Source organism: Amphiprion ocellaris, chromosome 2, assembly GCF_022539595.1.
Source record: "Amphiprion ocellaris isolate individual 3 ecotype Okinawa chromosome 2, ASM2253959v1, whole genome shotgun sequence".
Lineage (NCBI taxonomy): Eukaryota > Metazoa > Chordata > Actinopteri > Pomacentridae > Amphiprion > Amphiprion ocellaris.
Window position 1 is genome coordinate 12,982,438 of NC_072767.1, and position 23,933 is coordinate 13,006,370.

General features: G+C 39.1%; 2 protein-coding genes across 3 annotated transcripts; both read right to left on the minus strand.

Annotated features, from left to right (window-relative positions):
* Positions 1 to 1,454: 1,454 nt before the first annotated feature.
* Positions 1,455 to 15,226, minus strand: LOC111582129 (nicotinate phosphoribosyltransferase). Its single transcript, XM_023290650.3, is given in 15 exon segments — positions 1,455 to 2,711; positions 2,713 to 2,766; positions 2,914 to 2,997; positions 2,999 to 3,022; positions 3,509 to 3,666; positions 5,263 to 5,365; positions 5,457 to 5,537; positions 5,608 to 5,692; positions 6,201 to 6,341; positions 7,928 to 8,124; positions 8,859 to 8,974; positions 10,582 to 10,712; positions 11,634 to 11,716; positions 11,821 to 11,948; positions 14,843 to 15,226. Coding segments are annotated over 15 exon segments (1,665 nt in total). The 5' UTR covers positions 15,090 to 15,226; the 3' UTR covers positions 1,455 to 2,678.
* Positions 15,227 to 16,233: 1,007 nt separating this feature from the next.
* Positions 16,234 to 19,183, minus strand: LOC111582131 (UPF0598 protein C8orf82 homolog). Of its 2 annotated transcripts, XM_035957434.2 has the most exons (4): positions 18,851 to 19,183; positions 18,720 to 18,768; positions 17,331 to 17,845; positions 16,234 to 17,084 (listed from the first exon to the last, which is right to left on the minus strand). In XM_035957434.2, the coding sequence occupies exons 1-3, from the start codon at positions 19,013 to 19,015 to the stop codon at positions 17,349 to 17,351; spliced, it is 711 nt and encodes a 236-aa protein (XP_035813327.2). In that variant the 5' UTR covers positions 19,016 to 19,183; the 3' UTR covers positions 16,234 to 17,084; positions 17,331 to 17,348. The 2 variants fall into 2 exon arrangements, with proteins under 2 accessions (XP_035813327.2, XP_023146419.2); XM_023290651.3 differs by having other exon boundaries at positions 16,234 to 17,845.
* Positions 19,184 to 23,933: the final 4,750 nt, after the last annotated feature.

Below are 23,933 nucleotides of genomic sequence, written 5' to 3' on the forward strand. Positions count from 1 at the left end.
TCTGTCTTTGGTAGGCACTAACCACTGCATACAGAAAACATCCCACAACACTTGGTGTTTTTTAGATGGGCTTACTTGCTTATCCAACCATCACATTTTGGTCCTTGTCCAAGTCTCTCAGAATATAACAGTTTTAAAGGGAGCACCATGAGCACTTATACTTTCAGTCTTAAATATCTATTTTTTAAATGCACATACTTTGACTTTAAAGTACATTTATTCTAGGACTATACTTATATTTCATTTTATCATATTTGTATTTTCATTTTCGGATACTTCTACACTACCTTCCAGAACAAAATGTACTTCTTACTTCCTCATATTTATTGTAAGAGGTACAGTGACTGAATTATTTTCAGATATCTAAATACTTTCCCCACTGCTGATCAGTGGCTAAGTTGTGAAACAGAGAAAAGTTCAGTAATGTGCATTAGCAGACATCTCAGAGGCAGTAAAAGAACACATATGTGAAGTATGTGAGTGCTGACTGATCCACCTCGGAGAGATGAGACGGTCATGGATGATATCACAGCCTCCATGTCTAATCAGCTCCATATGTCCGCTGGGTGTATCTGCCTTTCCACCACCACTGGTCAGCAGCCAGCCAATCAGGACTCCAGCAAACTCCTCTCACATGTCCTGCAAGCGGAAAGACTCGGGGGCGTAGAGTTTCATGGCAGAGTGGGGAGGAAGGGGGCGCCTTCAGTTGATCACTGAACAGCCACATATCATGTCGAAAATAAGTCAAACACAAACAGCTACATTCTGTTTGAGCTGTTGTTACACATTTTCATACTTTGTCAAAGCTTTCAAAGAAGTTCTAGATTACAAAGAATAGCAATCATTATAAAATTATTTCAACTTTTTACTGTGTCATATACAGACGAGAAGCATGAGCTTTTGTTTGTCGCTAAATTAGACAATGTGACAAAAAACAGGTACAGTGTTTGAAGTGGCTTGCATTGTTGTCAGGAAATGCTTTATGTTACCAATGTTACCTGTAAATTTCCCCGCTGTGGGATCAATAAAGGTTTAATCTATCTATCTATCTATCTATCTATCTATCTATCTATCTATCTATCTATCTATCTATCTATCTACTCTCTAGCTAGCTAGCTAGCTAGCTATCTATCTATCTATCTATCTATCTATCTATCTATCTATCTATCTATCTATCTATCTATCTATCTATCTATCAGTGGAGGGCGACAAAGCCAGAAGTTTGAGGCTGAACATCCTCCTACGGTAAATGATGAAACCCCTTTATTCACTGAAAATAATCTTTCTCTGTCCAAAATGGCTTTGAGGTAACTCTACACCATACCTTCCTCTAGAATATGTAGATCTAGAAAGTCCCTGCTTCTTTCTCCATCCACCACTCGTTGCAGTACGAGCACACCAGCTCACCTCAAGCTGCTCAAACACCGTAAAACTAAATGCAAACAAACTCCATCTTCATCGCAGAAAATCTTTAATACAAACATCTGCAGAAAAGAACATAGTGTGAAGTCATGAGCAAATTTAATACATGTTATTCAGGACAAAAGGTCAAAATAAAGAATACTGGAGGAAATTTAGGTTTAAATTAATTAATTGTCACAGCACTGTATGTGATCGTATTAGTGTTATTGTGGTTACTGTTTATTTACACATCCAGCAGCTACAGAGTCAGATTATCATTCATTAGGATTCATGTTTGCATTAAGGTGATGAATTTAAGTCCTTTAAGCTCTGATTTGGTCTCCTCCAGCAATTCAGGAAAATCTCTGGCTCTGTAGCTGCTGGAAGCTAAAAGAAGTCACAGATCTTTATTATTCTCCATGGGTTCATCAGAATCTCCTCTACCTTCAATCATTTCATGTATGTTAATTTATAAAGTGTTGATTTAGGCAGCTGAAGTTAAGAAAATTACCACTATTCACAAAGAAAAAACACCCCAAGACAAGTATGAAGGAAAAAGAACAAAATTCTGCAAGGGCAAAGTTCCTCAGCTTCGAAACTGGCCACTGCAATTTCAAAAGGATCAATTTTGTAAATTCTTGGAATTTTTCAAATATGTATATGTGAGGTATGTTCACATACCTACATATAAGTCTGTTTTACTACAAAGTTTACAGATACTGCTCATATTTTCCAGTTTCCATAAACATCTCACTGCTCTGATCACAGTTTAACTGAGCATTAACTTCATGTGGCTCATCTTCATGTCATCTGCTCAAGAAGGTCCCAATGGTGTGAATGAAAACTTGAGAAAAAGCTAATGAGTGCACTTATTCAAACTACTGTAAAAAAGAAGAAACATAACAGACTTTGATTTATGTTTTGATAAGTATTAGTACGTAGATTCAAATATTTCAGCATAAAATTGGGTTGCACTTGTATCTTTTGATTTGTAGCAGTACAGCTTCAGTTTTTTTGTTTAGCTTCCAGCTAAAAAAAGCACACACATTTGATTTCATAAAGACTTTGTCATAATTATTTATAACTGTTCCTGTAGGGCTGTCCAGCATACCAAACTCCCATTTTAACTCCGTTTTACAGATAGTAGATCTGACAGAGTCAGGTCACAACACAGCTGTGATTACCTGTATTTGGAGAGCAGGGCGTTGACACTGCTCTACAAACACATCCACTTCTTTTACTGTGAGGCACTTGTCAAGAAAAAACCCAGGATAACTTTAGTTGGCTAAGAGAAAGTTGCTGTTGTTGCTTGCTGCCTCTTTGGATCTCTGTGATCAAGTTGTGGAGTTTCTCTGACAGCGCCACCTGGTGGGAGAGAGGGCCACAGGCTAGGGTAAAGCGATCCTTCAGCTGAGGAGAGTATAGCCAATGAAAGTCCAGTTTTGGGGTGACAGAGAAATTCTAAGTTGCTCTGTACATCTGCAATTCGATACAGATTGGATTGAGACTCACTGTGTAAGAGTCTGGCTCCTGCAGCCTCTTATGTCGAGGATGCAGAGTCTGCAGGGAACTCTGGACCTTTGCTCTAGTTTCTGCTAGTGCTGCACAGAGGCTGTGTCACCTAGAAAGTGTGGGACACACCGTCATGAAGATAAAACTCCTCCACAGTATAGTGCTGCAAAAAGGTCTTGTTTTGTATTGTTCAGTGCCCTCAAGAATACAGAGTAAACTGGTGTTTTTAAATGTGATTCTACAAGTTGCTTAAGGCTGTATTGATCATTGTGTTGATGCAGATGTTGTTGGCTGTCGTTGTATATCTTTTTTTTAGTGTTATTTTATTAATTAGATCTAAATGCAATATTGTACGTGCTGGAATCCCTCTTAAGATTACTGAGGATCATAGAAGCTGTGTTTTATTCTTTATTCCTTTGAATCAGGTGGATCATGACGAATCAAACCATCTTATTAAAACTTGTCTAAATGTAAGTAAATCCAAGTTGTCATTGCTTTTTCCATAAAAATCAGTCAGCTGCACAACTACAATACCTACTAGTGTTCGTCGTACTATGCAGACAGCAGCCTTTGAACATTCCTGGTCCATCCTCACCTGTCCTTTGGTGAACACTTCCTGACGCAGACATGTGACCTGAGCTGGAGTGACGGAGACAGCAGAGTTATCACACCCCAGAGGGTAACAGCTCAGTGGGAGTCCAGCCTCTGGTGGAGGCTCCACCGCCAGACACAGCAGGTCCAGAAACGGATGGCCTGCAGAAGAGGAACAAGTAGGAAACAAGAATTTTTGTCTCATGACTGTTGGTCACACCTGAGTCACTAACAACTTCATGGTTGTGCTGAAGAAGAAAAAGAAAAACTGAGCTACAAAAAGACTAAGAATGACCACAAATTGACATATAATAACTAAATGGTGTCCAAAAGGACTACAAGACAAATAAATTGTCAAATTGGGTGCAAAACAACCACAAAGTAGTATAAAACCACAATAAAAAGACAAAAAATGACCACAAATTAATGCAAAATAACCAGAAACTGACAAAAATGACTATAAAAGGGCACAAAACCAACATAAAAAGATGCAAAATGACCACAAAAGGATGCAAAAAAGCTCTGAGCTTATTAAACAACAACACAAAGAGAACAAATGACCATGAATTGACATACAGTAAACCAAAATGTGACAAAAGGACTACAAAAAGACAAAAAAACAACCACAAAGTAGCACCAGAGCAGAAAAAGCACGATGCTGCATGTATTTGCATGTTCCATAAAAGACAAGCATCAGGATGCATGTATATTATGGTTGCCAAGCCCTGTGCAGCCCACGAGTGAACGAAGTCCAAGTTGAAGTTGTACCTTAGCTCAGCTTAAACCAAAAATTAGCATCATGAATGCCGATGTGGATAAACTCTTCTCTTATGTAATCTTTGATGTACTCCGGAAAAAAGTGAATGAATCATCTGAAAAATGTTTTTTAAATGACGGGCAAATTATACGTACAGCAGGGACTTCACTTCCCAACAAGGAACCAAGATTTATCATTTTAAATCATGTGACTACAGAATCCAAGCAGAATGTGCAGCATATAAAGTTAAATCCAACATTATTCCAAGCCATGCTGAATTTTTATAGTTTATAGTTCATTTCTATTTGGCCAGTGAGACCTTATGGCTGGAACAGACATAAACAAATGACAAAAGACAGTAAGACACTGTGTTACAAATGTTGAATAGAGGAATATATTTGAATAAATATATACATATAATATTTATTTCTTTAATTTTTAATAAAAAGATCATGCCCAAAACTATTCATTATTCATCTTAGGAAATGTAAGGGGCAGAGTTTTATCAATCATTTTTTAGGGGTACGAATAATTATGGACATGGAATTTTAGTGAAGATGTAAAAAATAAAAAGCCAAATGACCTAATTCATTGAGTGCTTTGGAAGAATATCATAAACACGCCTCCCAAGAAATAGAGAGCCAAGCTATGGACATGTTGTTCTTGTAGGTACCTAAACAAATAAATGTGGTGGTCATAACCCATTCAAAGTGGATTCTAGTTGTGACTCCAGCACAGTATATGCCAGAGAAACCAAGCTACTTTGTCACGTTGATTCAAAGATCATAGAACAATCTACCATTTCCATAAAGCAGTCTTGCTTATTGAATGCCAAGACTGCCAGCTGGATAAGTGCACTCAGAGATGACTATCATCATAACAGCATTGTAAATTATTACATATTATCAGATGACATAAGAGCTCAATAATACAAACTGCCATGCTGTAGTTGTTGGGATGGTAATGTTGTGGTGAATCAGGTAGTACACATCACTTCTCACCGTCGGCATCTACTAGCCGGTAGACAGCTTTTCTCCCAGGAACAGTGCTTTTCTCCGGGTCCTCACTGATCTTCATCCTGGGCCTTCCTCTCACCTCCACCAGCTGGTACACACACACACGTTAACACACACATGTTGACATAACTAGAGGAGTGACAGCGTACTGAGGGTGCACTTTACTTTGATCAGATTACCTTATACACACAGCCCAGAGACGGTTGTTTTGTGCAAGTCACCAGATGTGTTCCAACACCAACCATGCTGATCTCATTCTCCTGAAACAAGGAAATTCCAGAACGAGCTACTGAGTCATCCTGAATAATCCTGCACGTTCACTCCCTTTACCTTCTTGTTCAGTTCGGCCAGGCTTTGCTCTGAGATGTTGTTTGTCCCAACGATGATCAGAGAATCAAAAGCAGGGATGGAAAAACTGCAGAGATGAAGCGAACCGAAAGAAAAAGGAGCAATGAAAAATTAGACATGCACTACAAACCTGTGGAGGAGTCAAACCACATCTACAGGTCTTAGAGACATACTCACTGGCACCTCACTGTGTTCCTGTGTTTCATTGTTCAGGAGACTGAAATCATGGTTAGTTTCTGTGGCAGACCATTCTTTGATCATTATTATTGTTGGGTAATGGCATCTTTGTAGTAGGACAAAATCTAGTCTTATGATGATCCGATGTGGGAGTATTGTGTGTCGTATGCTTCTTTGGTTCAATATGAGTTGTGCACATGTATGCCATTTATATTGTGTATGTGTATTCTTGTATGCATTGTTTGCGTATTGTGTAATTTTGATTTGTATGCATTGTGTGTACATACTGCATTTTGGTGTTGTCACAAATGAAATTATGAAGACCCCAGGAGGAATAGCTGCTGCCCTGCAAAAGCTAATAGGGGATCTTAATTAAACACACAAACAAACACACTCACTGCTCACTGCAGAGTCTGAAGACACGACGGACATCGACAGACTGCTTGCAGAGGTCCCCGCTGTCCAGACGAACTCCTACAGGCCTGTGGCCCAGCTCACACAGTGTTAAAGCCACAGCGCAGAAGTTCAGCAGGCCGCTACTGAAATCATGTAGATATATACACATTAGATGAATTTGAGACAGATGGACAGAAATGTACTCCATCTTGAGTTCCAGGCAAATGTCCACTCTGATGTAAACTATATTTTACTGCTGACAATAGATACATGTGTCTCTCGTCTACTCTTGTTTGTGTTGAGGAGGCCAGGTTGACCCTAAGGCCTTGAAGCTCACAAGAAGCCTTATCTTGTCCCTTGAATGCTCACATAAATAATTCAGTTGAGGTCTAAAGTGCCTCTTCAGTGGAACATTTAAGAGACAAAATCACGACAGATGGAGCTGCCCATTTCTGTCCCCTCTGCTGGGAATATATGATAGACAAAGATACTCATAAGATGGAGTGCAATTTAGTATTTTAAGCTCCATTTGTGTACATATGGATTATTGTGATAAATAACTGATGGACTTGCTCTGTTTGAAGAACATCTGCTGTTTCATGGAATTTGTTGTATGTTCATGTATTTGAGAAGGTGAGAGGAAGGTACAGGATGAAAACCTGTGTAGATGACAACTGATGGGGAAACACTCTATGGGATAGTGGCATTTTCTCCTATTTTCTCACAATTACAAATTAAACATTCACTGCTCTAAGAAGAATGGGTATTAAATGAATGAAAATACTCATTAATCAGTACTGATTGTAAAGGTTTCCACTAAATTATATCACCACAAGACCTTTTTAGCTCAGTGTGCTCTAGTGACATCTACTGGTAAAAATAATGTGGAATTGCTGCTGCTGTACCTGATGAGATAAAGTTTATCACTACACTAAAACTACAATACACTGTCATTCATGCAAGTCTAGCTTTTGGTGCTCAGAGAGGACAGGACTTTAAAACTAAATCATCTTGTAATTCTAAAAATAACTAGGCCTCTTTCTCATCTGTCTTATACTTCTTTGCAGATGATAAATCACGTACACACCGATAAGCCACAATATTAAAACTAACAGGTAAAGTGATTAACGTCGATCATCTCATTACAACGCAATGTTCTGCTGGGAAACCTTCGGTCCTGTCATTCATGTGGATTTTACTGTGACACGCACCATCTACATAAACATTGTTGTGGACCATTTACAGCCCCTCGTGGCAGTAACACTCCCAGATGTCAGGAGCCTCCCTCAGCAGGACACTGTGCTCTGCCATACCGCAAAAACTGCTCAGAAACAGCTAAACGAACATTACAAAGAGCCACAGGACTCCAGACTCCACGGATTCCAGTCTGATTTTTGGAATGTGTTGGAACAAGCCTGATCCACATAGACCTCAACCAACAACCCACTGGACCCAAAGGATTCACTGCTAACATACCAGAGTCAGACACCACAGGACAACCCCAGAGATCCAGTCTCCACGGCCCAACTGAGCCGTTTTGGTGACATAAGGAGATCCTACACAATATTAGGCAGGTAGTTTTAATGTTGTGACTGGTCGGTGTGTGAACAAGGGCAATCTTTAATTGTGGTTGTTTAACATAAAATCATATAAAAGTACAAAAATGTCAATAAACTCCAAGATATATTGTATCTTGGGGGAACATGACATAGTATTATATAGAAGTTACCAGCCAACACTGTAGCTGTCAATCACAGGGAGGAAGTTCTGGGGATAAGCGACGGCGTAAGACAAAAAAGCAGCCAACTCGCCCTCCCGGATCTTCTCAGGCTCTGCTCCCAGAAGCTCACACACACGACTCAGCCAGCCTTTCGTTAGAGAAATGACATCGACCGGCTCTGGATCCCCGTTCGCTGCTGCGAGGGTCTGAGTGATGAGCAACAACAGAGAGATATTAGGAACTACATGGCTGTATTATTTAGAACTATTGTATGCCCACAATTACTGTAGCAACAACATTACTTCTATGACAGCATATTCCTGGCTCTCATGTTTAGATTGCATAACTATGGATATAACTGACACGTTCTCTCAATTAATTATTGAGTCTCTGAAGCATTTGAAAATAGTGCAAAATGCACATTTGAAAAAAACATTTATGACAATCTATTACAAACATACACTACTGTTGAAAAGTTTAGGGTCACCCAGGTAATTTCATATTTCCATGAAAACTCACACTTTTATTCATGTGCTAACATAATTACACAAGGGTTTTCTAATCATCAATTAGCCTTTCAACATGATTAGCTAACACAATGTAGCATTAGAACACAGGAGTGATGGTTGCTGGAAATGTTCCTCTGTACCTCTATGTAGATATTCCATTAAAACTCAGCCGTTTCCAGCTAGAATAGTCATTTACCTCATTAACAATGTCTAGACTGGATTTATGATTCATTTAATGTTATCTTCATTTTTAAAAAAATGCTATTCTTTAAAAAATAAAAATAAGGACATCGAAGTGACCCCAAACTTTTGTATGGTAGTGTATATATAGATAATGAGTAACAATAACCTAAGTACATCCAATTTACAATTAATGAGCTAAAATCCCTGGTCTCCTATTCAGATGATCTGAGGAGACAACACATACTCACTTGTGGCCACACCTCCTCCAGGGAGTTAAAGGAAGTGACGTATGAGTGTGCCATGGTCCCGGCGACAGGGATCCCAAACAGAAAACCAGCCTGAACGTTACTGGTGAGATCAAAGCCTGAAAGAAACGTTCCAGAGTAAGTCTGTGCACTGGGAATGTAACAAAATCATTTTCTACAGGCCAATTCAATTATTTCTTGTTTATTTGTTGTCGGCTAGTAATTATTACCAGTTCTTTAACTTGGTGACAATCTTTTTCTGACACTGTAAAGAACAGAATGGCGATATATATGTGATGTTTGGTAGGTTAAGTGAGAGTTGCTGCAGTCCTACCTCAGAGAGAAAGTCTGGATCTTCCTTACAGACATCAGCAAAATTCATACCTCACTTAGTCTATATATACAGTTTTAGAGTGATTTAAGCCTCAAAACATGTTGGGTTTGAAAGGCATTTTACTTAAAAAAAAATGAAAAGAAAAAGAAAACAAAACCCCTAACTAACACCAGGAAACTGGACCATATTACACCAGTCCTCAAATCACTACACTGACTTCCTGTCAGTCAAACGATAGAGTTCAAAATCTGACTCCTGGTCTACAAAGCACTGAATGGTCTTGGACCAAAATACATCCTGGACTTATTATCTCCATATGAAGCATCCAGAGCCCTCAGGTTATCAGGCACAGGTTTACTGTGTGTTCCCAGAACCAGAACCAAAAACAGTGAAGCAGCATTCAGTTGTTATGCTCCTCACCTGTGGAACAAATTTCCTGAACACCTGAGATCTGCTCAAACTGTCGGCTCTTTAAATCAGGCCTGAAAACCTTATTGTTTACTGCAGCTTCCTCTTAGATGCTCAATCTATTTTCTTGTCTTTTGATGCATTTTTATGATCTTAATGTCTACTTTTATGTTTTATTTCTATGATTTTAATGTGTGCCTACCTTTAAATCAATTTTCTGAATGTATTTCTTTGTCATTGTAAAGCACCTTGAATCACCTTGTGTATGGACTGTGCTGTACAAATAAACTTGCCCTGCCTTTTGTCACAGCCAGAAACTGTAAAACCAAACAATATTCTACTCTCCGACAGTGTTGAAGCACTCGTTTGTTACATGCCATTCTATTGAAAACCTAACCAAAGCAAAGCTCTGGATGGTGATATTCCATCAAAATGACATTATTTTACATGTCTCATGTCTCAAAAATGAACCTGTAAAAACATATTATTTGCTTCTTGCCACAACTGTGAAGCCATTACTGACTCAGCTGTGACCAACAGTCACTGACATCAATTCAGAAACTTTTCAGCTGAACTACAGGCTCTGTTTACATGGAAAGAAATTAAAAATGTAAGTAGTAAAGCATTTATAGTATGTAGAATCACCATTTTCTTCCAGTATTTGTATCACCTGGGGGAACTCAGAAAAACGTACATATTGATTCCTGATTTTTTTGGTTGTTTGTTTCAAATTTTTGTCAAATAAATAATCAAAGACATTGAACTTTCATTTTTCTTTTTTGCAATTCACAAAAGACATTTTTCTTTACTTCTAGCCATAGTTGTGCTGTTTCCTTAGAGGTGTAGGACATGACAGCAGTGTGACAGCAATATGACAGCAGCAAAAAAACACCCACAATCTGTTGGGCTGGTGAGGGTTAAGTGCAAGCATCTATACAGAGGCTTGATAGAGTGTCAGAATAATGACTCTTTGATAGCATTCACCTCCGATGTGTGTGTATCGTGAGGCAGTGAGTCCTCCGTCTGGTCCCTGAGCCCTCCTCAGGCCCATCTCCAGCAGCCTCCTCCTGGGGCCTGCAGCCAGGCGGAAACGGGCGGCGTTGCTGCACACCAGGCTGACAACAGGGAAGAGGAAGTACACGACAGCAACAGGTTGTTTCTTAACTTCAGATAGAGGCAAATACACAGCAGTATAAAATGCACAGTTTTAGTCCGAAGCTGTAGCTGGGTAACTGAAGATGGAACAGTGCAGAGACCCTGAAACATAGAGATCAAGGGACTCAGGCAGAAGAAATACATAGCAGAAGGTAAATCATTGGAAACATGTTTCATTTTAAATTTATCATTTCGACACCCTTTTAAAATGTTGGCATAAGAATTTTTTTCAGGTCTTTTAGAAAACACAAAAAAACTCAACCACACGACATTGAACCTTGGCCTAGGCCATTAAACTACAGGGGTAGAATCACATGATCTACTTAACTGAGGATATAAGTGATTTTACCAGAGGTGACCAGCATCATGAGGAGATGATTTAGACAAAACGATAACTTTTGTCAAAAAATGACTTAGGCCATTATTTTAGGAAGGTGATGGAACTCTTGTGTGCAAAGGCTTCCTCTTGTTTCAGGAAACAGAACTTATTCACTTCTTTAATTACTTGAAAAACTTTCCCTCTAAATTTACCTTTGAGTCTCTTTACATCTATAAAAAACTTCTGTCATATTGTTAGTATCACAACATGTATTTTTTCATATTTTTATTCTTCCGATTGTTTATTACAGTAGTTACAGCATATGGTACTTTGATTAAATTAAACATTGCAACCAAAAAAATGTGTATTTTATGGCTGTACCATTTCATGAAAATCAGATATTCTAAATCTCTTCTGCAACAGTTTATACAAACTTTCTCAAAATTAATTCTTACACATTTGGTATTTCTGGATAGTTATTTATCTCAAGTGTGCAGGAAACTAAAGTAAGTGAGAGAAACGTCCTCTGAGCTGCCAGAAACGTGCCTGTGTGTATTCTTACCTAGCGTAGTTGACGAGACATAGTAAACTGGTCTCAAGCAGTTGAACCACAGCCAGCGGACCAGCCACCTCCATGAGAGGCACCTGCAGGTGTTACACACACGCAGCAGCAGTTACTCCATCTGAGCGTCTACACACCCTGACTGTGACCTCTGACCTCAGTTTCACCCTGAAGCCCTGCAGCTCACCCTGGCAAACACCACGGTGCCCTCTGGGACGGAGCGGACTGTTACACCCGAACAGTCGAGGCCTCGGAGGAACTGGAAGAAGGCTGGGTCGGTGGCCGGAGGTAGGACCGAACGCAGGAACTCAACATCTGGAGCCATGAATACAGTGTTAATCACAACAGCTGGAGCACTGTCAGTAACACCAGCAACAGAGGGCAGCCATATATTCATTTTGAGACATGTGTTCTTACACAAGCACGTCCTCCATATGTCCTCCTGCCTCACGTGTCCTCCGTCACAGCACATTACAGTAACTCAACTAATCTAATAACCTTCTGCAGAGCTAATTTAATCTAGCAGACTTCCGTGTTGTGACTTTGATGAAGGTTAGAAGCTCAGGTATGAATGGCATCAACACCATTAATGTAGCACGTTTAAAACACCCCAGCTTTACTCCTGATAGGCTTTGTGAAAAGTAATAAGTACATTTATTCAAGTATTGCACAGAAATCATTACTTGCACTAAACTTTACTGAGAATTTTATGCTACTTTATGTAACAGGGTCAGTGGTGCAGCAGTGCTTGTGGGTTAAATATATATGTATTATGGTATTAGTAATATATATCACATATCTTATTTTATTCTTCTTTTATTCTACTTCTATGGAAATTAAATAATGCATAACCATATAAGAACGGGAGAGTAAACTTAAAAGTAGAATTACATTACATTAAAACACACAAATTACAACAGCACAATCTCGCTAATCTCTCTCTCAGAACACACAAACACAAGGGGAGAGATAAGGCAGGAAAAGCTCATTTATAGGACGGCATGGGGCGACTAAAAGTGTACGTAGGGGTACAGCGACCCCCCAGTAAAGGTTCCACACAACTGAGAGACAGACCAAACTTTGTGTAATTAACACAATAAACATAATAACAATAAAAGAACAATATAATAAAGCATAAATGGTATATTACATATTACTAATACAATAATACACATATATTTAACCCACAACCACTGCTGCACCACTGAGCCTGCTACATTTAGACTGTACTCCAGCAGAAATAGAATAGTGTAGTAAAAGAAACAGTCCTGCATATATAAATGTCCCTTGTGAGTGATATCATGTACTTTATTGTACATTACCTTCCAGGCATTTATTTAACCCCTAAAAACTTACATTTAATTTTTTTTTCCATGACAATAATCTCTAAGCTCTATGAAGTCAGTGCCTCTCTCTCCATCCACTCCTCCCCACAGCTGCAGCTTGAGCACACCAGCTCCCCTATGACTCTGCTTAAACACTTTAAAACTACTCTACCCCATACAAGTTGTAATTCTGGAATAATTCAGTCACACATGTTCAAATCAGAAACCAGTTCTGAAGAAGAATCATGATACAAAAAGTCCCACACTGCAAATATACGGGGTTGATTCCTGAGATATGTTATGAATATCTCTGAATCTGTGGTTTTGACACGGCCAGTACTCAGTCATGGTGTGACTGCTTATTTGTCTTCTAGCACATAAAACTTCATATGAACATTTAAACTATTTTGTATCCTGTAAGACTGAATCCTTTACAAAACTGTTGTGGAATTTTAAAGCCCATCATTTTGCACTCCACTACATTTATTTGCCAGCTATGATTATTAGTCAGCGTGGAGACACAAACCAAATGATCTGTGTACAGTTTATCAAATGATGATTTGTCATCAGTTAATCCAGTTAACAATGTCTAATTTAGCTACAATAGGCTCGACGGTAAAACGCTTCTTCTATGCTATTTCAGCATGTCCAGAGGTGGATGCGTATACTGAGTAGTTCCACTTTCAAACAACTTTAAATGCATTTTGGTGAAAATACTGTTGTACTTGTAGTCAAGTAAAGTTCTGAGGGCAGCTTGAGTGTGTAACAGAGCATCTCTGTATTGTGTGTCTCTTTAACCCTCCTGTTGTCCTCATTTACAGGCACCAAAAAAATATTGTTTCCTTGTCTGAAAAAAATCCAAAAATTCGGCAAAAAAAATCCCCAAATTTCTGAAAATTTGCAAAACCTTCAGGAACAAAAATTCCAATAATTCCTTGAAAGTTTCCCTTAAAAGTTTTCTAAATAAAATAAAATAAAATAAAATAAAATCCCACAAATTTGGCAAGAAAATTCTTGTAAATATTTTCAAAAAATGAGTAAGATCTTCCAAAAAAATCCTAAAAATATCTAAAGTGATTCCATATATATCAGTAAAACTTCTAATATTTTCTTTAAGAACATTCACATAAAAATCAACCAAAATCCTGTGAAATTTGCCGGATTTTGGTTGATTTTTTGTGAATGCTCTTCAGAAACATTTGTAACATTTCTTTTTTTCCACCAAAAAATGTTCAAAGATTTCCCAAAAATGTTGAAAAGTTTCACTGTGAATTTTTTTCCCACATTTTCAAACATTAAAACGGGTCAATTTGACCCGCAGGACGACACGAGGGTTAAGCACACTGAAGTACTGAACAGCAGGTCTGATCACTTCTGCCAGATGTAGGTTTAACTACAGTGGACTTCCGTATAGAGAGCTACGTGCGCTTTTGCAGAATAATTTTGACCTGCCAATCGACAGTTATAAAATATGATGTGAGTCAGCTGTTACTGATTAAACTGAGAGCAGCTAAATGTGTTTATGGTGATTCATCAGTAATGCCAGTGCAACAACAGGAAGGGGTTCAGTCCATTCAACACAATGAGTGCTTTTTAAAAAGAAACTTGACCACACGCTGCTGATTACTGCACACGAGAGATTACAGATTATTCCTGAGTGTTACACTTCGGATCTGCATGTTAAAGTTTACTGGTATTCACATTTCCTAAACAGCATCGCGTGTGTTTGCTTGGTGACGTATTGCGCAACCAGCTGTGGGAGGTGTGGACGGCAGGAATGTCACCATGACCCGATCGATTACTCAACCCTCCTTTACTTAAAGGTTAATCGGTTCTGATTAATAGCACTAATGTGAAGAATGAAGTCCTAATCGATCTCCTCACCTTCGTCCGAGAAGCGAAAGCTGCGCAGGAACAGCAGACAGTCGTGCAGACCTGCGAACAGCGAGAAACCTCCGCCGAAGGGGTTGTCCCTGAAGAAGAGCTCGAACACGGCGGGCTCCTGGTGCCGGCCGGCCCGCCAGTACGCGTACGCCATGGTGAACTGGTAGAGGTCGTTGAGCAGCGGCGGGACCCGCTCCCGGACAGAGCGCTCCGTAAGCCCGCAAGTGTTCCTGGACGGCGCTGCCATTTTAACCAAGCCCAGGTTCCAGGTTCACTGATACTGAGATCTCTGGGATTTGAAGTTCTCCAGAGGGGAGCGCTGGAGGAGCCTCTGACACACAGCTCACAGCCAGCAGCAGATCTGCTCTGTAACTGCACCGGTTTCACATGACACTCTGCTCTTTATTAGCTGCTGTTCACTCATAATCTTACCCAGAGGCGTTGTTAGGATCTTGACACACTGGGAGTAAATCGTTAGACTTTAACCCCAATAACTGCATCAATTTGAAGTTATTGTCGAATATAAAATGTAAAACACTCTTGGCAAAGTTGGGTTCTCCAGCTTTCTGTCTGTTCAGCCCAGGGGTTCTCTAAGAGCCTTAGAATTGCAGTTTTTTATGATGTTTGAGAACCACGGAGCTTAGACTGAAGTTGTCAGTCAGGCAACCGTGGGGTTACACTGGTGTATCTATTAAGAAAGCAATACTCGTTTTATTATTATTACGTTAGTTATGTGACAGTCGGAGTTGGTTTGTCTGTCTGTCTGGTAGCAATATTACTCAAAAACAGACAAACGGAATTCAATCAAATTTTCAGAGAAGGTCAGAAATGACAAAAGGACCAAGTGATTAGATTTTGGCAGTGATGCATCTTATAGCCTGGATCCACAGATTTGTTAAAGATTTCTGTATCATTGCCAGATGCGTCACTGTAACTATGACAACAAGTGAACACTACGTCAGCTGCCTGCGATCTACTACAAATCGACTGCTGTGGACCACAAATTTTTTTAAAGATTTCATCCTTAGGAAATCATATGACTGAGCAGCCTTGGCAGAGTGCTATGCTCTCTGAGTGCTTTCCTTGATTTTAATAATAAGTCCTGTCATGTGTATGAATTGTGCTATACAAATAAACTTGCCTTGCCTTCCGTCTTCGTCCACCTGCTCCTGCTTCATCTGTTCTTTGTCACCTTTTTGAAAAGGCGTCTTAAACTCAAAGCTGTAGTCCTGCTTTAGTGACTTAGTTAACTACCTACCACGACACACCAACAACAACAAGCCCTGAAAACAGTAAACCTAAAATGTAGGCTACTTGTGTTTCTGATCAGTGATATCTTATTTTCAAGGACTTCAGTGCCTAGTTGAATGACAGATGCATAGATCCTGGGCTGTTTTTTGAGACCCAAGGTTATTTATTGAAAATGTGGTTCTATAATTTTGGATGCTCAGACATAACAACACCAAGATGCATTTTAATAACTCTGTGATACCCTTTTCATTTTCCAGAGAAAGTTATCTATGGACTGCCGGTGATTTTTGACACACTAAGAACTTTCAGTGTACAATGTAAAAATTCACTATTTGTTAGCAACAAAGTAAAAATGTTAAGAATTGCAGCGCCAAAAAAATTAGCAAGGGATGTAATATGAAGTAGGTCTTATATTCAAGGCAATATCTCACTCCAGAATGTTTCCAAAACAAAGTTCAGTAGCCAGTGCCCCTTATGGTATGGACCATTTATCAATAAATACCGTGAGACTATGTATTTTCTTTCAATGCAAGCATACCAGTTCTCAGAGTCTGTGTCTAATCAGTTTGCTGCAAGGTATTTATATATTCAATTGTGCCTAATGTATTAAATGAACAACTCGCTCCTCTTGAGTATATTCAATACAATAACTGACATTGCCGCCAAGTTTTAAAGATTTCTTTTTGTTAATCTTTAAATGACAGAACACAGAAACACAGTCTGAGCTCAGTGCAAAACTGAATTAACTTGTTTTTTTTCCAAAGAATTTGAGAGAAGCCACAACCAAATACTTGCACATTGTGAATCTAACATGCTATGAGATGAACAGCAAGATCACCTGAAATTATGCACACAAAATTATGTAAATCTTACAGACTCTTCCTTGATGCTTCCTTTTGATATTCTGGGTAATTTTACCTCTTCAGGACCATTTAGGTGATTCAAATGAAACAGTCTCTGAGGGCAAAATCACTCTTTGGCTGAGCTGCACCTAAAGCAAGAAGACAAAATCAGACATTGCTTTGTGTAGTTCAAGCCAAATAAAGATGGGAGCCATGATTCATTAGTGAATTTCATGGTTCATTTCTCACACATCACATTATGCAGGACTGGTCCAGGCTTGAATCACTACTGATCAGACTGTGATCACAGCTGTGAGGCCTTAACATAGCCTTTTCCAATTATCAGAACAGGGAGCTGATAGTGTATTGTGGGCATTTTACAGAATAACATATACCAGTGATCTGAGCTGACGTTATCCTAGTTCTCCATGCTGCCCACTGCCCTCCTCTGCTGTAGGGAGGCATCCTGCGAGCTCATTGGTCAGTGTGTGCTTCTGTCCTCTCCAAAGAAAGTGTGTAGGCTGTCCTGATTGGCCACTTTCATGCACGTAAACAAAGAACGGGCTGAGCTCGATGGCCAGAGCCGACCTGACCAGGCCAACCCCTCCTGAGCGCTCTGAGCAGGGGTGATAAACTCGTCCGCTGATAGGATGCATGAACAGAGCCTCTGGGCGGAACGGGACGCAGAGCTTCTCCGCACCGCCGCAGTACGACAGCAGCTCCTGCTCTCCCATGATGCCCTGTGGCCCTGCGGGGCTCTGTAGCAGGTGGGTGAAGACCACAGGTCGGTCATCGCAGCGCAGGAAGTTCCTCTCCCTGCCGCACAGAGATAGGAAGGGGAAGTCCTCCTCATAACGGCCGCTCTGATTGAAACGCAGCCGACTGAAGAAGAAGACCAGGAACTGTTTATCTGGTGAGAAAGAAACAGATGACTGAGAGTGAAACAACAGCATCAAAGATATGATTCAGATCTGCAAAACACTGAAAGCATCAGCAGTGGCCTCACAATAAAAACCTGTTGTCAGAGGTAGTAGTATATAAAATAATGAAATTCTACCATTCTACCAGTACCAGATTTAGTTTATTTTAATCCATGCAAATTAAGGTCAAACTATGCATGTATTTTTGCATAACATAACACAGTGCTAACTTTACTAATTACTTCTGAATCACCCCTGACATGAAGACAGGACTCATCAGGACCTAACAGTAAATGACACTGCATACCAGTCGCAGTGCCTTTTTTGACTGCATGTAGAGCCAGTCAGGTCATTCTTTCTCTTGATTCCCAAAGCAATCAAACTAGCCATCCATTCAGAATTCCAATTAGGAAAACCAGGATATCATGCTTGGAAGATGGGGATGCTATTCCAAACACTGTTGGGTTGGAGCGGATCAGCTTACACTGTGGAAAAGGACATGACTTGTGGGCCGCAAATGGGATATATTCTGTATATTGTCAACTGTGTGTGGGATCACCTCAGGCTGGTGAACTGTCACACACAGTCAGTTTCTCAACTTCAGAAGGATCATTGGTTATGTAGCTGAATCCTAAGTCCTGTCACGGATGGATATAATGTTACTGTAAAAGTTCAATCTGCTTATTAAAGTCAAAACAAGCTTTTGATTTTTGTGTGCAACCATATGATTAGCAGTGGGCCCCATCCAGCCAGCTATATTATTATTATTATTATATGAACATTTTCCAAAGGCATCAATGATAATGATCCAGACTGAATTTTAGTAAATCAAGACCTATGTGTGTTGTGTGTGTCCATGTTTACCTTTAAAGCAGGTGACAAAGTTTTTCACTTTAGTGTCATCAAGGAAAAGCTGCAAGTAGAGCACAGTTAACACACAGTGTCAGGCCAACAGAAGGAATACTGAAGGTTTGGTTTTGTGTTTATATCATCACCTGTCCCTGATGGTCGATATAGTAGAAGTATTCTCTGATGCGTGGTTCGGGGCTCTGGCCCTGGACGTACGTAGCGGTGCTTCTGGAGGCTGTGTAGCCGACGGGCAGGCTGCGCAGAGCGGTCAGAGCTCTGGAGCTCAGAGCCGCAGTCCGGAGGAACAACATGGCTGTGGAGGGCAAATGTGTTCCAGATTAAACGTAGAACCAGAGGCGACGTTGTGTCCAAATGACAACCACGGTGGTTCTGTTTGTTAGAAGATGTTACACAATTCCGGTTGTGTCCTCATGTTATTGTTTACTGTTGCACAGAATTTACCCGGAAGAGTTTGACTGCTGCACCATCACCATGTGTTACTTGCTGCCCCCTGCTGGACTCCAATCATACACAGATCCTATACAGTAACGCTCAGATTTACAGTAATAGAACTCAATACAGCGCAGTTTTAGTGCAACATTTAATCAAAGGACGAGTCAATTAGACACTTAAATAAATAGTTTACCATCTATGGCTGTAAACAAAAATTTATATATATTTGTAAAGACCATATAGGTCATGACAGACTTAAGTTTCTAATGACTCCTGTAACTCTTAATTTTCAATGACGGAACTGTTGAAATCAATGTCTTTGTCCAAGAAAAATAAATAAATAAATTCATGCATTTCGTTTCTTTCAAAGAGTTAACAAAGGCCTTCCATGACAGAATCTTCTGGGTGAAAAATATACATACAGCAATGCTATTATGCAATCAGCAGCAGCTCAATTGTAATCACTCACAAGTACTTAAGAGGCCATGACAATAAGACAATTTGATTAACACAACTTTCTGTGTGTGCAAAGGTTACTGTAATTTATTATTTATTTCTTTAATGATTTGTTTTCTATCTTTATTTATGCATATTATTAGTTGGGTCTTTCTTTAGCACAGCTTGTAATGCATGAAAACAGTATGAAAAAAGTAAAATTCAATATATTTTTGTAAGTGCTCTTTTTGTTTTTCACAAGTCTTGTGTTATTATTAAAATCGATCAATCTGTTCTACCGTTCATGTCTGAATGTCTACTCTTGACAGTGATATTGTGTATATTCAGTCTGCCCCTCCACCTTAAAGCCTCGAGGGAATAATGAGAAAATTACAGGTCCATTCATAAATTCCCGGTTCTCCAAAAGCATTTCAGTGGTGTTGTTTGTGGACATGTACAGTACAAATTAGTGTCACCTTAGTTATTCAGGAGAGCACTGAACTGACTTCCAAGAGTTACGTTCAGGGAATCATTAATGGACAAATTGTTGAATTCACTATCAAAGAATTTTTAGTTCTTCAGGTTTGAATTTTGGCTTTCTAAGAAATGAAAACAAATACTGTATAAAAATCAATTTACAGGAAGATTATTCATAATATCATGAGCAGAACTGCTCACTGTGCAATTAGTGGTACCTTAAGTAGAGACATTACAGGTGAATAGCGTAAAACATTTTAGGTAATAGATATTAACATGTAGTCATCCCAGTTCATTACTTCCAATAAGGCAAGCATTTTGCCTTAATGTCTTAATCTGCATACATTTCTCAACCAGAAATGTTAACATTTAATGAACCTCTTTCAAATGTTTTGTTTAATTTTGTTGACATGTTAGACTTAAAGTTTTCAACAGCCGAAAGTGTGTATATCTGCTTTCGAAATGAGAAAATACTGTCAATATCATGAAAAAAATGCACTTTATCCACGCCTTGTTTTTAGAATTAGCATGTTTAGTAAATTCAGTTGTGAATGATTTATGAGCAAACCTCTCTATAAAAAATATTCAAAAAATAGAGAGGAACACAACTGGAAAATTTGGTGCATGGTATGAAAATGGCCTTTAAAGATATACATAGTAAAATTCCAATCAGTTTTATTGGAAACTACTAGCTACATATAAAAACGTAAATTATTAGCCATCACCATAAATGCTCCCTAGGCGATTACTTACTTTAAGATAATCATTTTTTGTATGTTACAAGTTTTATAAAATGTTATGTTAAAATATGAAAATTACATATATCACAACAAATATGCAAAAAAGGTATAAATGTGTAATAGACAATGTGTAGGAAAATAAACATCTAAATGTGTGTTTTCAATGCTTTCATTGCATTAGTCTGAAAGAAGATATATGGTGACAAAATATCCCAAAATCCCAAAATGCAGCGGTGCGTGAAGAAATAATGTGTTTGTCTATAGTGTCTTTAAAACCTGTGTCTTTAAACAAGGCTCCTGTATATGTTTGGGAAATACTGTATGGTCTACGTAAATCAGCAACTGGTTATTGTTTTAATTAGCCATTAACTTGTTGAATGTTTTCTATCATTTTCTCTATATGACATCTGAGAAAAGTGGGGAAATGCCTTTAATTTTGTAGGATTGCTCATTTTAATTGATTGAAAGAGCAAACTTCACAGATACTCAGCATCCTTTTGGATATGACAAAGAAAACGATCAAACCCTCACACTGAAGAAGCTGAAGCTGCAACTCACTCATGGCTAAAATGCTTCATCAACGATTGTATGATTTCTGACGGATAAGTCCCGATAAGTCCGCAGTGGTCGATTTGTAATAGTATCACAATCATGCGATCGTCAGCAGGCAGCTGACGTAGTGTTCACTTGTTGTCATAGTTACAGTGACGTTGTGTAGCTATCTCGCAATGATACAGAAATCTTTGACAAATCCATGGATCCAGACTATAAGCCACATCACAACCAAAATCTAATGAGGTGGTCCTTGTGTCATTTCTGAAATGAAAATTTCATCCAAATCTGTTAATCTGATTTTGAGTAATGTTGCTAAAAGACAAACATACGCCTATCATCACATAACTGCTGCTACCCTTGGCGGAGTAATCACTGTTGCAGCTCTTGTTTGTTGTATTTGTGTACCAGGCCTATTCAGCAAGACTGTGAGGAAAGTAGAAAATATGTATTTATGAGACTGAAACAGTGTGAGCATTGGACACATTGTAGGCGATAACTTATGTGCCAGTTAATTCCAAGCAGACAGCAGTATATTGTAGAGTGAACACAAAAAGGCTCTTCAGGGGGCTTCATGTAAATCTCTGTGCTCATAAAAGAAGCGCAACAACAACATGCTTGCAGACACTGTGAAAGGTCAACACCCCCTAAAAACAGTGAAAACAGAGGCTTCTTTGGCTTCAGAGGGGACTGACATCAGACAAAGCGGCTGATTCAGACAAGCTAGTCATGACTTGATCTCCTCCAGGATCCTCTCTGCAGTGAATCCAGCTGGGAGCAGAGGACCGGACAGGCTCTGCTTACCTGTAGCTTTCTTCGCCTCCTCTTCCGGTGTTCCAGTTTGACTGGTGATCAGGTTAACTGGCGATAGTTTCCGTCTCCAGATGTTTCGTTCGCAGATTCGTCACGATCAGACCTGGATTTACGTGAAATAAAGGTACCAGATAAAGAAGACGTCGCCGAAAAACGTCGGCATCACTGCTTAATAAAGTCTATATCCATGTAAGTATCATCTACAGACAGTAAAAAGAAATGTGCGGGCTGAAATAAAAAACACGTATTTTTCAAGTAGGTGAGAGGATTCGAAACCACGTAATCCAGCGAAAAAACTGAGATCACCGTTTTACTCATTGTACTACCGATCAGCTCTGCAAGCATTCTGCTTCATCCATATAGATCACTGTCATTCTGTCAGGTGTTTAACACCTGGTGATTGTTCAGGAAACACGTCCATGTCAACTGGGGATAGTCACAACTTAACACAGGCTTCCTGGTTAACAACGAGTCAGAAAACTATTTATTGTCTCACCATGAAAACCGACAACATGAAAGCACGTCCACTGCTGTGTTGTGTGTTAGTTTGTGTGTTCAGTGGAACAGATCCAGAGCAGAACTTCAGGTTTAACTCGGGTTTGTTCTCAGAAACACTCAGACCCTCAGCAGCCTCCCATCAGAACAACACGCAGCGCATCATGTCATCCACGTCCTAACCGTCATTCAGAGCACTTTAACCGCTGACAATACTTTTTTTTTTTTTTTTTTTTTTTTAAAGGAAGTAAAGGGATCCGACCTGGTCAAAACAAACAATATATTTGTGTGATTTGTGTCTTCCCAAACACCCTGGCTGGTTTAGAAATGGTAGAAGATACTTTTAAAGATGTCACAGAGGAAGACTAGTGTGAATTGTGGTGTTTGACAGGATTTGATTTAATGACGTTCCTAATCCACCTTAGAGTACATATAGGCTAAATATACAAATATGGCAGCACAATATCTTCAGAGTCCAACAGGAATATCTGTAGCTGTAACGTTCATATATGACTGTAGTCTACTTCAATACCTCCAATAGGTGCTTATGGCTCACTGTGTAGAACGAATAAACCATTGTTTTGACCACATCGAATCCCTTTACTTCATTAAAAAAAAAAAAAACATTTTTTATATATATATATATATATATATATATATGTATATGTGTATGTGTATGTGTATATGTATATATATATATATATATATATATATATATATATATATATATATATATATATATATATATATATATATATATATATATATATATATATATATATATATGAGTGACTAGTTTAAACAACGTGGTCTCAGTTTGTTCCGATGTATTTTAGCAAATCAAGCTGATGTTGTGCTGCGTGGTGTTAAACACCTGGCAGGAGGACAGTGATCTATATGGATGAAGCAGAATGTTTGTAGAGCTGATCGGTAGCACAATGAGTAAAACGATGGTCTCGTAATTTTATCGCTGGATTACGTGGTTTCGAATCCTCTCACCATACTTGAAAAATACGTGTTTTTTATTTCGGCCCGCACATTTCTTTTTACTGTCTGTAGTTCATATTTACATGGATATAGACTTTGTTAAGTAGTGATGCCAACGTTTTTTGGTGAGGTCTTCTTTATCTGGTATCTTTATTTCACGTAAATCCAGGTCTGATCGTGACGAATCTGCGGACGAAACATCTGGAGACGGAAACTATCGCCAGTTAACCTGATCACCAGTCAAACTGGAACACCGGTGCGACGGCTCTCCAAAAGT